Below are 15,103 nucleotides of genomic sequence, written 5' to 3' on the forward strand. Positions count from 1 at the left end.
AATGCCATCGCATGAAGATGAGTAAAATGAATGGGGAGAGGGTGTCATGCAAATCTTCATTTTAATGATCAACTTTAGGCATGTAGATGGGGAGGAAAAAAAACATTTGCTGAACATGCAGGAACAAGCAGGAATCTCTTGAGCAAAACACTTGACGTAAAAAGAAGAAATTAAAAAAAAAAGCATGTGCAAATTCCAGCATAGCTTCCACATCATTCAACATAAAGTACAACTAAAAGGGGGACAGAAAAATATAAAATAAAAATAATTCATCCTGAAATGAGATGAGCAACACCATTATTATATTTCAAAGAAAGATCTGATGCTTTATCATACTGACCTGTCATTACTCTGCCAGAAGTTAAGTCTACTGCTACATCAGTTTCCCCAGCTTGGTAGTCAAAAGTATTCTTGCTTTTGTACAGAAAAAGTCCAGCTTCTGATAAATTGGTGTCTGACATAGAAGGTTTCATACCTCCAATGGTTCTGTAACCATATGGCCCTGAGCGGTCATACTGATAGTGATCATCCCTGTAACCAAAACGATCTTCAGGTAATGTTGTTGCAGGAGCTTGGGCTGTACAGCTCCTGCTGAATGGGAGCTTGTAGATCACATCACAACAAACAGCCCTTCTCCCTGCGGTCAAATCCACAGGTTTTTCATCATCTTCTATGACAGTGGTAACAGTTCCTGAAGTCATTTCATCCACTGACACCATTGTCCTGTGGGATTTTGTGGTACTGAGATCAACTACTTCACTCTCCATAGGTTCATGAGCAGTGCCAACATCAGCCCAATCACTCGTTACACCCACAGGAGGGACAGTCACCAGCTTTGTAGAAGCCCAGGTCCCTGGAGTACCTAGGGAAAGATTTATGGGCACTTCATCTCTGCCTGCAGAGAGTGCCTGGCTACTGGCTGCTCTAGATCCAAGTTCAAAATGTTGTGATGTTAGCTGCAGTGGAGTTGTCATTGCATGTCCAAGGTCTACAAGACTCTCTGAACTAGAACTACAGCTTACAGTAGCTGTGCAGGTTACTATTGTAATTGTTTCAGTAGCTGGAGCTAGAGAAGGATCTGCTGTTGACGCAGTGCTGAGATTTATAATAGCCGGTTGAACAGTACTTATTGGCCGTCCAGAGACATCGCTAGCCATTGTTTGCCGTCTTACATCAATGGGAGCAGCAGAAAGATCCATACAGCTGTCCATGCTTTCAAAATCCATTTTAGTCAAAGTGCGAAGATCAATGACATCACTAAAGAGATGGAATCTTCCATTTTCTCTATATCGGGATGGATCTACTAACTGTGCTGGTTCCGGAGGCATAGTTATGGAAACACCACCTAAACCAGCACTTTTGACCAATGACACTGAGGTTCTGGCAACCTCTGTTGTTATTAATTGTGTTGCTGAGCTAGGGACTATTTCAAAAATTGAGCGGGCAGTGACAGGAATGGCAGGGACAAGTTGATCACTTGTGCTTTGAATCTGCAGAGCACTGATGGATGGAATAAATAATGGTTGCACATTCAGTGGCACCTGTTCCTTAGGGGGTGATCCTGATGGCCAACTTATAATTGCCTGGCTGGTAATGGACTCAGTTGGAGTTCCAGGCTCAGAGGGCAATGTGATAACTACATAGGTTTCCTGAGTGGGTTTTGACAGCCTTGGTGAAGATTTGTTAGAATGTGGAGACAATGGAGAGGTAGGGGATGTCAGCTTGTACTCAGCAGGGGAAACCAAGTTCAAAGACATACCACTAGTTAAAGACAAACCTACCGGCTTGGGCTGTACTTCTGCAGGTTTGTGAACAATTGTTGGCATCTGAGGAATTGCTGGCTTGGGAGCAATAGGAGGCTTAATTATTTCAGGAGGTCTGTGTGTGAACACAAGTCCTGATGGAATTGAGGCTGGCTTAGGAGGGACAGGAGGGGGTGTGGTTGTATATATCCTTGTGACAAGTGTCCCATTGGTTTTTATGGCAGAAGTTGTCTCTACTGATTTGACACTGCTGACAGATGGTACTATGGTCGGAGCTGTAGTCAGTGGAGCCTTAGCCAGTGGCTTCTTTTTAGGATAAAGAGCTGGTTTTGGCAGAATGGGCGGTGGAGGTGGTGGGGGAGGGGGAAGAGGGGGAGGTCGAGAGGGTGGAAGAGGTGACGGCTGAACAGGTGAGTCTAAAGAAGAACTTCTGACAAATGAGAATGTTTTGGATGCAACAGTGGGAAATGGCGAAACTGCAGATGGCAATGTAGGCACAGTAGACGTATATGAGGACATTATTGGTGTTGGCTCTGAAACAGGAGCCGCAAATGTAAACTCTTCCTCAGGTACAAAATCAGTGAAAGCTGTCCTTGCTACCTTGATAACAGCTCTTTTCTGTTCCTCTTCATATAGCTCCCTTACCACCTTAGATGGGATCACATCTTGTCGACCTTTGTCCCCTATGGATGAGACAGTTTCTAAGGCAACAGAGATGGGTACAACAGGTCTGGGTTTTGTATCAGTAGATGTTGTCATGATGGATGCAACTTCAGGCAAGGAAACTGAAATCTGATCTAAATGTGTTGTATCTTTGGCTAAAAATGCCTTCTTAGGGAGTAACACAGCAGATTCGGAGTACTCTTTTGTAGAGGTTATGGGAACCTGGTTCACTGAACTGGTCCTGTCAGCATCTGATAACTTGCTTACAGTATCTACTGTTTCAGCATAGCTTAAAGTCATGCCATCTGGTCCAGCCACCGGGGAAGAACTACCAGTGGTGTAAACTGAAGATGTGGATGATGTGAGGGAGGATGCATCTGAAGGTAAAACAGATGCAGCACTTTCTGAAGCTTCTGAGTATGTCAGAATGGATGCCTCATGGGAAATAATTTCTTCAATCTCCTGGGCATAATCTGTGAGGTATTCATCTTCTATTTCATCAGCTGTAAAGTGCTGAGTAATTCTGACATCTGGAATAGGAAGGGCTACAGAGCTCAGTGAAGGTCTATCTAAAACTGTTGAAGGAGTGCCTGACGTCTGCAACATGCTATCCGTTGCTTTGCCAGATGTCTTTTTATCTGCAGGAAGAATTAAGTCAGGAGACAACTGAGTGGGACTGGAGCTTGGGCTTGATGGCATTCCTTGTTGCCTCATAAACTCCTCATAAGCAGCATCTGCATCTAACAACTGTTTTTCATCACTTGAAGATGGTGCCTCACTATCCAAAACAACTATTTCATGACTTTCTGGCATGATGTAAGAGCTACACACAATGTCTTCTTGAGCTATAACAGAATGGAGTGATTCTATGCTATAATACTCTTTTTGTACATCTATAGATGTTTGTATAGGCCCTCCATCTAGTTGACCAAGAGGCTTTGTTTTCTTCTCTTTGTCTCTCTGTTGGCAGAATTCATCATTCTCACTTTGTTTTGCAATAAGACTAGCTTCAGGAGTTGCACTGTAAGTATCTTCCACCAAAGATTCATAAATGTAGTCTTCTATTAGCATACCACCATATAAGGGCTCTTTTTCAAATATTTCATCTTTTTCACTGACATCTGCAAATTTCTGGGCTTTGAGGGATGTGTGCAACATTTCTTCATACACTTCTTCAGCACTTTTTAAAGTCTTTAGACCACTGTTTTCTGTAACAACCTCAAGTGGTTGCTCTTCTGTAGGAGAATATAAAGAGACAGATGTAGGCAATTTATAAACCTTTTGAACTTCTATTATTTTTTCAGGGCTGATTTCAAAGGTTTCAGGATCTGATTCAATACTTGGTGAATATTCAGAGCAGGAAGACCGATGTAGTTCCTCCATTTCTGCTGCCTGACGTAGTTCTTCTGTTGGGGACGCATCCTCAATTGGAGAAAGGTTACTTGGTGGTGTCTTTGGACGTTCTCTTCTTCTCTGGGCTCTGAGCTCCTCTTTGTCTTTTTTAGATTTTTTGCTAGAGCTCTTTCTTTGCTGCTGCTCCAGTTCACGTTGCTTTTCCTGCTCTTTTAACAGTTCTTCCTCCTCCCTGAGCTCCTCTTCTTCTGAAGAGTCTTCAATAGTTGGGAGAAGAGGGCCATGTGTTCGATGTCTGGCTTTACGATGCTGTTTACTTTCTCCTCCCATTTTTTTGTGACTTGGACTACTGTCACTGTCTTCATCAAGCGATGACACAGATGTTGGAGAAGTACCTGGAGTGAAACTGGAGGCATGCAGACTAGAAGACCCTTCTCCCCGGGACCTATCTTCTGGTGAGTCTGTAAGACTCTCCATCTCTAATTCTGGTTCTTCATCAAAATATAGACTCCTCTTTGGCTGCTCAGATTCCTCAGAATATTTATTTGCTATTGTGCTGTTAAGTTCTATAGTTTTGAAGCGACGAAGGCCTCCTCCAGTGATTTCTTCACTGTCTTGACTTTTTGTTTCCCTATATTTCAATTCTGGACTTTCATCAAAAGTCTCATCGTCATCATCATCATGCCAGGAATGGCGCCTACTAGCATCTTCTTCATAGCCTATGCTGCTTTTGCGCATTATCCTCTTATGTTTTCCTGCTGTTCCTTTTTTACACTTCACTTCTTCCTTTATTGGGCTTTCATTTGCACTGATTTCCTTCAGTTGATTCCTGATGAATTTGTCATCTTCAGATCCTGAAGCATCTTCATCTGCACTCATTTCCAAGATCTGCTTTCGAATTAATTCTTCTTCATCACCTGAGCCTGGACTATCTTCTAGTTTATATTCATCACTGCTGGAAGAACCAATACTAGTCCGTCTTTTTCTCTGTGGGACTGGTGAATTCTCACTCTCACTGCTATCATCTACGGAGTCATAGCGCTGCCTTCTTGTTGATGCATCTTCCATGGCACCAGCCATTTGTTTGTACTTCTTCTGAGATGATATGCTTTGTTTACCATCTTCTGCAGGAGTTCCTCCATTTTTCCCTGGGATTTTTGGCGCCATTAAATCTTCATCATCTGAACTGCAGGAATCTGGTGCAATAGGCAGAGGCTTTGTCTTGTGTGTGTCTTTTGTCTGTTCAGGATAAACATCAGAAAGGACTTGAGTCTTTCCAGATTTCTCTTCAGCAAGGCTACAAGCTTGAGCTTCTAAAATCGACAAAACAGTGCTTTCTAGCTTAGCAAGGTCAGAAGGACTAGTTGGGCTACTTTCTTGTGAAAGTGTTTCTTGTTTGTAAGGTTCTTTCAGCATATCCTTCTCATCACTTGTGATAAGACTAGGAATTTCACCAAGTGAACTTGATATCCCATCCGATGAGTATCCTGTGTCACTCAAGCCTTGTGGACTTTTTTGTTGCTGTGAACTCGATGTGTCAGATTTGTCTTCTGTTTCCTAATGGATTAAATAAACACAATACATTCAGACTCATCTCAAAGAAATTATATAACAGATTCACTAAGAATAATGCAGATGTTCATGATAAATGGTTATTACAATTAGAGTCAGGTTAAACTTGAAGCCGGAAAATACATTGATCTTCTTATGCAAGGATATAAAATAATGTTTGAACCATTACTTTCTCCATCTGTACCATAAATAAAGCTGCACAGGGATGGTGGGAGGAGTTGGGACTCATTGCATACCTGATTGGCTGTCCGTCCAACAAACAGCCAATCAGGTAGGCTGTCCCACCCCAGCCACATCTGCCCTCACTGTCAGCCTGCTCCACTCAACTGTCTGTGAGAGGTAAGGCAGCCAGTGAACGTGAGCTGGGAGGAGGGTCTGGGACCGCACCCAGGACTGGGGCCTGGGAGGAAAGGGAGGTAAGCCCTGGCCTCACTGGCATGTGGGGGGGGGCAGAAAGGCTGCAATCCCCACCAACATACCCCCCACCCCAAAAAGGCCCACTGCAGCCTTCCCAGCTCATGGCGGGCCTGCCTGAGGCAGGGGGAGAGGGAGGAGGTGAGTTCCCACCAGCACTCCCCCCCACCCCGAGAAGGCCCACCGCAGCCTCTCCAGGCCTCAGCAGGACTGCCCAGGGCAGGAGGAAAGAAGGCTAGTGCCCGGTGGATTTTAAATTACAACAGGCTATTTTGCTAGTTTAGCATAATGTTTCATAAAGCAAATACAGAGAACTACTAATTTTGTCATTTTATGATGCTAATCTAGTAAACATTATTTTCAAGGAATTTCTAATTATGTCCAATTTTAATCATTGCCAAATTATTAAGACTATCTAGAAACTATACAAATATTCAAGTCGTATCCAGCTTCTGAAGAAATCTGCCAACAATATCAATCTAGATACTGAAGAGACAGAATCAAATCCCATCTTAGTGCTAATGAAATATCCAATTACAGGAAGCCTTCGGGGACAATGGAAGGGCAGGAGGATGGGGGGCAGCCCAGAAAAAAAGATAAATACTAGTGCTGTAACAGTGTGGAGACAGGCTGAAATTTAACTTGATTAGTGTTCATCACTGTCATTTTATACCATTACCTTCATATTCCCGCTGGATATGCAATCATTTCAGGGGTAAGTCTAATATGGAAAGTCCAGAATTTTGGTGGGATCTCTCTTTTTGACCTAACATCTCACAAGCCACTAAATCACAGAAGAAGATGGTAACTTGTGCAACAGTTTGCACAGGATGTTATAGGGACTGAAAGGGACGTATGACTCATTTTAGCCCAGTGGAAGTGGTAAAACTGGGGACCTGGTAGGGTTGCCAGTTTCCAGGTGAGGCCTGGGCCTCCTGGAAAGACAACTGAATTCTAGACTACAGAGCTCTGATTCCCTGAATATATGGCTGCATTGGAGGGTGGATTGATTGGCATTATAGCCTGCTGAGGCACCTCCCCTCTCCAACTCCCACCCTCTTTAGGCTCTACCCCCAAATCTCCAGGAAGCTCCCAACACAGGGTTAGTAGCTCAGGGCCAGGGGGGTGACGTGTATGGATTTCGATAAGGGCCTTCTGCCTTTCATTTTATAATTCAAGCTCTCGCCAAAGGTTCACCATGTCTTATCCTAAACAATGGGCAGGTCCATATATTTTAGAAGTCTTGACAATCTTCCTTTTCTCCAGCTTTGTCAACATCAGCAGTTATGAAAAACTGCATGAAATAAGTAACACAGTTCATTGCTATGCCTGTTTTGGCACACTTCAGCCTAATGTAGCAAATTAACTTGTGATGATTAGTCATTGGGCTGCATCAGCAAACTGGTGTGACTCACGAATATTCATCCAAACAAGTTTGTAATAATGCAGCCAAGCTAAACGCTAAAGTCCCACTTCTTCCAACTATTTTAAGCACATGCTACCTAGTAAGATAAATGGGAGGTAAAAATAGTTACATTGGGTTGTATTATTCCCACTGTTTTTAGGATCTGTTGCAAGGTTATTCTGTGGAGTTGGTAGGAGCTAGAAGAAGAAAATTAAAACTTACTGCTTTTCCTTTTAGAGCTTCAATGTGATCAGGCTTTGCTAATGGTGTTGTAACTGAAATATCTTTTTGAGATTTCTGATCTTCGGATAAGGCCTTTGGAATCTCTATAGCTGAATCCTCCTTTTTAATAGCTTCCTTTTTTCTTGTTCCTTCAGGTAGTTTGGTTTCTAACTTCTCTTCGGCTTCACCTGTCACTAGTTCAAGCTTGGTCTCAGGAAATTGGGGGATGTTTTGCAAGGATGGAGACTTGGTGTCATCCTCCACCGTTCTAGCCAGTTGAGCTGGATCAGTACTTGATTTGGAAGGAACTGGACCCACCACAGGCATTTTTACTGGTTTTACCTGCACAAGCTTTGGATCGTCCAGTCGAAGCTGATCAGCAGAAGATGTCTTTACTATTTTTCCATGCTTCAATTTTGATTCATCCTTCCAAATCTGATCAGCAGATGGTATTTTGTCCAGTTTTGCCTGCTTTAGTGTTGGAGCTTGTCGCTTAAAATCACTGGTAGATGGCACTTCTGTCAATTTTTCTTCCTGGTGTTTCAAATGTTCTTTTTGAAACTGCTGTACAATTTTATCGGCAGGTGAAGGTTCTGCTAGCTTTACCTGCTGGATTTTTGTCTCCTCCTTTTTAATGTCAGCAGGTGGTGCTTTGGGCAGTTTCACCTGTTGAAGATTTGTATCATCCTTCTGAATCTGATCAGCAGATTGTGGCTCAGCAGCTTTCAGCTCTTGATTTCCATTCTGAGCTTTTTGGGATGATGGTGCCTTAGCTGAGATAACTTTCTGAATTTTATTAGATGTTGATGATATTTTTGTTAGATCATCTGGTATCACTTCTGAGATCTTATCTGCAGGAGGCCTTATGGTCAGCTTTAGCTCTTCCTTTGGAATTTGATCAGCAGAGGGTGACTTTGCCAATTTTAACTTTTGAATTTTTAAATCTTCCCCTTGAACTATCTGTGTGATTTTATCAGCTGATACTGTTTTTTCCAATTTTTCTTGAGCTGTTACATGTTCTTTTTCAACAGTTTCTTGGACTTTATCAGCAGAAGTGTCCTGTGACAATTTTTTCTGTTGAAGTTTTGGATCTTCCTTCTTAATTTCTTGGACTTCTTTTGGTTTTTCTATTACCTGAGAAGGTCGTGCTGTTGTCTTTTGCTGGGAGGATGACTCAGTAAGCTTAGGCTGGCTTGGTACAGAGACTGATGGTTTTGGTGATGATTTTGAAAGCATTGGTGTCAACTGGCCCATATCCCCAAGTTGTCCTGTTAATGCTCTCTGTGTCTGGCAATTTAAGCACAGCCATTCTTGTACCTATAACATAATAAATAGGAATTAATAATGTGCAGACTGTATTAAAATGTTCATATTCTTACAACTGGAACCAGGATTTCAGCTTTACAAGTCACAATTTCTTTGGCTGTGATGTGAAATGTATATAAACCTTCTAAATTGTCCAGAATATCACAGCCACTCTCTCTGAAATTGTAGAAGGCCAGATCCTGAAGATGAAACTCAAATACTTTGGCCACCTCATGAGAAGGAAGGACTCCCTGGAGAAGAGCCTAATGCTGGGAGTGATTGAGGGCAAAAGAAGAAGGAGACGACAGAGAATGAGGTGGCTGGATGGAGTCACTGAAGCAGTAGGTGCGAACTTAAATGGACTCCGGGGAATGGTGGAGGACAGGAAGGCCTGGAGGATCATTGTCCATGGGATCGTGATGGGTCAGACATGACTTTGCAGCTAACAACAACCACCACCCTCTGGTTAAAAAAGTAACCATTTCCTGACCTTTTCTGTGAATCAGCATGAATGGATATGCAAACTGCCAAAATCTAAGTACAGGTGGCTTTTCAGCGATACTGAAGCCAGCATGAAAGAAAGTAATGAAGAAAATAACAAAGCTTCTGCTTGCTGTTAGGACAGGCAATACTGATTTTTTAAAAATCTCTTTTATCCTAAAATGCTACGCAAAGTGGCTTCAGAATCAAAATGGATTTTTTTCTCAGATGCACTGAGTAAAATTTTGCCCTACTGATTAATCAGTTTCAGCTTTAATTTATTCATTTACTGATTAAATCAAGTAAAGTTTGAAGATCTAGCACACATATGCGACTTTACCTTGATTTTATTTATTTATTTATTTATATACCGCTGCTCCCCAATAGGTCTCGCGGCGATTTACATCATAAAATTCTAAAAACACTAAAACCCCAATATGGCCAGTTTAAACAATAAAACAATACCACAATAAAAATGGCAGCAGTAGACATCCTTTATAAATCTATTCTGATCCCACCTTGTTCGGTGTTTGGTGTGATCACTCTTAGCTTACTACTACAGGCACACCAGACATTTGTGATCCTTGTTCCATTTCGTCAGAGGAAGAGTATATGCACTCGAAAGCTCATGCCTTGGATAAATCTTTGCTGGTCTTAAAGGTGCTACTGGACTCAATTTTTGTTGTGCTACTTCAGACCAACACGGCTACCCACTTGAGTCCCTTTAAATGCTTTCTCCAAGTTGAGAGTTCAAAGTTAATAAGGGACTGAGAGCCCTTTAAATGCACTTTAACTGTCACTATCTGGTAGTCTAAAGCAATCCCAAATAGTTTGTGGATTTTTCAGTCTCTGCCATTTTGGCTATCTATATACCTGGAAAACACCAGTAAAGTATTTTTGGTCCCCTACCCAACTCTAACTTAGATAGACCAACATGTCTGTCATTACTGATTGGCAATTCTTTCTTATTGCTGTTCAAAGGATATTGGTCTGTTTAACTGATTGCCCCTTTCATTAAAATGTCACACCCTTGTGTTTGAGTGATAATAATGAATGGAGATCAGAAAAGATGCAATCTAGTTAACAAAATGTCCAGCGTACTTTCATATACAGAATTGTGCTTTGATGGTGGCAACATTTTTTCTTCTAAGAGCATGCTTTAGAGCAGCCAGGGGCACTGAACAGAAATCCACAGTCTCAGCATAACATACAGAGAACAGGTGTCTTTGTAATGAAGACAATTATGGAATTACCCAAAATATTTTAAAATTTAATGTGAAGAACTGGATGAACTCAATCTGCTTGCTGTTATTCCTTCTGGAAAAGCTCAAGAAACATCTGATGAATATGAAAGAGCACACATACCATTTTTCCATGTGGTTGTTTATCCAGTTCATGTCATTGCCTCAAGCTCTGGTTCTTTAGTAATTTATATTTATATCTATCTCCCAGGGACAACCTGGGATTTCCTGATCTTGTAAAGATTATTTATTTACAAAATGTGCATGCTGCCTTCCTATCCTTCTACCCTTCTAAGGGACAGCTTGCGAGGTCAAGAATGTTCAAGAAAGACAATCATTATAATTCCAAGAAACAATGGACTAATTTGAGATTGTGTCAAAAAAAATTAGAAGAAAGAAGAGCATTAGGAAGGCCATTTTTGACAGATACTAATAAAACTGCACTGGAATGTGTAAGTAGTTTTCTGATCAGGCTTGAAAGCAAGGCAGGGCTCCCCACTTAACAAACTCACTATCAGATAGTCACAGTTAAAGTACATTTAAAGAGCTCTCAGTCCTTTTGTATACCATTGGAGTGACCTCTCAGCTTGGAGAAGGCACAATGCGCTATGCATCATTGTGTCTGAGGAAGTATGGCTGCACATGAAAGCTTACGCTTTGAATGAATCTTTGTTGATCTTAATGGTGCTATTGGACTCATTTTTTGTTGTGCTACTTCAGACCAACACTGCTACCCACTTGAATCTATCACTATGCACGGGGATATTTTTAAGCAGAGAGTTTCAATTTTTCATACCTTACGACCTATCAAGCACTCTGTTAAAGAACTTGGGTGCCACCACGATAGAAACAAAACTCCAACTTCTTCTAAGGTAAGGTGACCAGAATTTTGGGGCTGTAAGGCGCAACTTGCTGCTGCTGCTGCTGCTGCAGCTGCCTCACCTCGCTTCCCATGCACCTCTCCCTTGAGCCGCCTGCGCACCTGTTGTGTACCTGCGCAGCGTCGGCTCTGGCTGGCGGGACATTTCAGGACCCGGGACAAAGACCACAGAAGCGGGTGTGTCCCGGGATTTTCGGAATGGATGGGCAGCTTATTCTAAGAACATTTCTATATTTACAGGCATTTTGTGATTACTACTAGAATGCCAACTGGTCATAGATGGATCATCTGTGGCAGTAGAGTTGGTGAGAGGCAGCATGTTACATTTGCAGGTAGATGTGAAGACTGAGAAAAACAGCAAATTCTTAGTACGGAACTGTTATAAAACCCCCATGTCCTGCCTAGACTACTTGTGCATGCTACTGGTTGAGTATCACCGTTTTAAAGGATTGCAGACACAGGGCCCCTCCACAAGTCTACTGAGCAGAAGGCTGAGAGAAACATGATACTGCCAAGATGCACACAAGTGGGAGGAAATGGAGAACAACTGAGATGTAATAAATAAACAACATCAGCAGGACTATACTGCAGCTTTCAGCAACAAAAATGACATGTTTTTGCAAGGATGGCCGCAGACCTGGGAACCAGATGATGAAAGAATTGTTGCAAGCTTGTGGGGTTAAACATCTCACCACCACAGCTTATTAACTACAAGAAAATGGACTTAATAAAAGATTCAATGGCACCCTGAATTGCACATTGAAGACTTATACAGTGAGCCATTCTAATGACTGGGATCAAAAACTTCAACATATTTTATTTGAATACTGAGAAGTTTCACAAGAAAGTTCCAGTTTTCATGCCTTGAACTAATATTTGAACATCAGGCAAGAGAACCATTTGACAATGTGAACTATTTGGTGAATGTAAATCCTGAAGGGGAGGCAATGCAAATTGTTTCATGTAAACATGTTAAAGTCTTACCATGACAGAAGGTAATATGGTCCTTAGGGCCAGAGAATGGAAAAAGAAGAAATTGAATTAATGGGTTGATGGAAGATAACCAAGGGTAGCACAGTGAGTAAAGTTAATCTAGAGACAACCCTAACCAATTATTTATTTATCAAATGGTAGATGAACCCACAAGAGGTTCAGCCATACTGGACTTAATACTGACCAACAGGCAAGAGTTGGTGGATGAGGTGAAGGAGGTGGGGACCCTAGGGGGAAGTGACCATGTCCTCATAGAATTCCTTTTGAGATGGGGAGCCAAGGAAGCTTGTAGCCAGACGCGGATGTTGGATTTTCGTAGGGCAAACTTTAATAAACTCAGAGACATGATGAGTGTCATACCATGGACGAGAATGCTGGAAGGGAAGGGAGCATGTGAAGGGTGGGCGCTACTCAAACAAGAGCTATTGCATGCTCAATCAATGACTATTCCAGAAAGACGAAAACACTGCAGGAGCTCTAAGAAGCCTATTTGGATGAACAGAGAACTTCAAGAGGAACTAAGAAAGAAAAGGAAAATGTTCAGGAAATGGAGGGAAGGACAGAGCTCTAAAGAAGAGTACCTACAGGTTACTAGGCACTGTAGATCAATCATCAGAAAGGCCAAAGCTGAGAGTGAGCTAAGATTGGCCAGGGAAGCCCATTGTAACAAGAAAAGATTTTTCAGTTACGTGAGGAGCAAACGTAAAGTAAAGGAGGCAATAGGCCCGCTGTTGGGTGCGGATGGACAAACTCTAACGAAAGATGCAGAGAAAGCAGAAAGGCTTAGTGCCTATTTTACATCTGTTTTTTCCCACAGGTCTAAGTGTTTAGGCACATCTAGAGATGGCTGTAGCCAAAGGATAGTGTCTGGGTGGCAGGTTAACATGGATAGAGAGGTGGTCGAGAGGCATTTAGCTGCACTGGATGAGTTCAAATCCCCTGGTCCAGATGAAATGCACCCGAGAGTACTCAAAGAACTTTCCAGAGAACTTGCACAGCCCTTGTCCATCATCTTCGGAACCTCTTTAAGGACTGGAGATGTCCCGGAGGACTGGAAAAGAGCAAACGTTATTCCGATCTTCAAAAAAGGGAGGAAGGATGACCCGGGAAACTACAGACCAGTGAGTCTGACCTCTGTTGTGGGGAAGATAATGGAGCAGATATTAAAGGGAGCGATCTGCAAACATCTGGAGGACAATTTGGTGATCCAAGGAAGTCAGCATGGATTTGTCTCCAACAGGTCCTGCCAGACCAACCTAGTTTCCTTTTTTGACCAAGTAACAGGTTTGCTGGATCGGGGAAATTCGGTTGATGTCATTTACTTGGATTTTAGTAAAGCTTTTGACAAGGTTCCCCATGATGTTCTGATGGATAAATTGAAGGACTGCAATCTGGATTTTCAGATCGTTAGGTGGATAGGGAATTGGTTAGAGAACCGCACTCAAAGAGTTGTTGTCAATGGTGTTTCATCAGACTGGAGAGAGGTGAGTAGCGGGGTACCTCAGGGTTCGGTGCTCGGCCCGGTACTTTTTAACATATTTATTAATGATCTAGATGAGGGGGTGGAGGGACTACTCATCAAGTTTGCAGATGACACCAAATTGGGAGGACTGGCAAATACTCCGGAAGATAGAGACAGAGTTCAACGAGATCTGAACACAATGGAAAAATGGGCAAATGAGAACAAGATGCAATTTAATAAAGATAAGTGTAAAGTTCTGCATCTGGGTCAGAAAAATGAAAAGCATGCCTACTGGATGGGGGATACGCTTCTAGGTAGCACTGTGTGTGAACGAGACCTTGGGGTACTTGTGGATTGTAAACTAAACATGAGCAGGCAGTGTGATACAGCGGTAAAAAAGGCAAATGCCATTTTGGGCTGTATCAACAGAGGCATCACATCAAAATCACAAGATGTCATAGTCCCATTGTATACGGCACTGGTCAGACCACACCTGGAGTACTGTGTGCAGTTCTGGAGGCCTCACTTCAAGAAGGACATCGATAAAATTGAAAGGGTACAGAGGAGAGCGACGAAGATGATCTGGGGCCAAGGGACCAAGCCCTATGAAGATAGGTTGAGGGACTTGGGAATGTTCAGCCTGGAGAAAAGGAGGTTGAGAGGGGACATGATAGCCCTCTTTAAGTATTTGAAAGGTTGTCACTTGGAGGAGGGCAGGATGCTGTTTCTGCTGGCTGCAGAGGAAAGGACACGCAGTAATGGGTTTAAACTTCAAGTACAACGATATAGGCTAGATATCAGGAAAAAGTTTTTCTCAGTCAGAGTCGTTCAGCAGTGGAATAGGCTGCCTAAGGAGGTGGTGAGTGCCCCCTCACTGGAAGTCTTCAAGCAAAGGTTGGATACACACTTTTCTTGGATGCTTTAGGATGCTTAGGGCTAATCCTGCGTTGAGCAGGGGGTTGGACTAGATGGCCTGTATGGCCCCTTCCAACTCTATGATTCTATGATTCTATGATTCTATGATTCAAAGACCAACAATGGGATGATAAGGCTGCCTTAACAGTGCATCAGTCCATCTTTTGGAACTTTCTAAGGATAAAGTTCAGCACAAAATCAATACTGGAGATACCAAGCCTATTGCTCTCTCAGCTTACAGTGTAACTGGCCCTAATGCCATCAGTATCAAAAAGGATATTAAAGAAATGTTGAACCCTGAACTAATTATACCTTCAGAAAGTCCTTGGGCCTCACCAGCTTTTTAGTTCCAAATTCCAATAAAATTGTAAGATTTTGTGCAGACTATCAAAAGTTGAATAAAGTGACAGTCCCTGATTGTAGAAGAAGAGTTGG

The 15,103-nt window shown here is 42.4% G+C and overlaps 1 protein-coding gene across 6 annotated transcripts in view; it reads right to left on the bottom strand.

The window, feature by feature from the left end:
* PCLO (piccolo presynaptic cytomatrix protein) overlaps window positions 1–15,103 on the bottom strand; it is a 134,836-nt gene that overhangs the window by 77,731 nt on the left and 42,002 nt on the right. For 5 of the 6 annotated variants that reach the window (XM_077337848.1, XM_077337847.1, XM_077337846.1 and 2 more), the window contains exons 4-5: window positions 7,393–8,709; window positions 341–5,336 (exon numbers count right to left, since the gene is read on the bottom strand). In XM_077337848.1, coding sequence (XP_077193963.1) covers window positions 341–5,336; window positions 7,393–8,709 — 6,313 coding nt within the window. The remainder of the gene's footprint in view (window positions 1–340; window positions 5,337–7,392; window positions 8,710–15,103) is intronic. The other variant, XM_077337850.1, reaches the window with a different exon arrangement.

This window comes from Paroedura picta, chromosome 5 (assembly GCF_049243985.1).
Source record: "Paroedura picta isolate Pp20150507F chromosome 5, Ppicta_v3.0, whole genome shotgun sequence".
Classification (NCBI taxonomy): Eukaryota; Metazoa; Chordata; class Lepidosauria; order Squamata; family Gekkonidae; genus Paroedura; species Paroedura picta.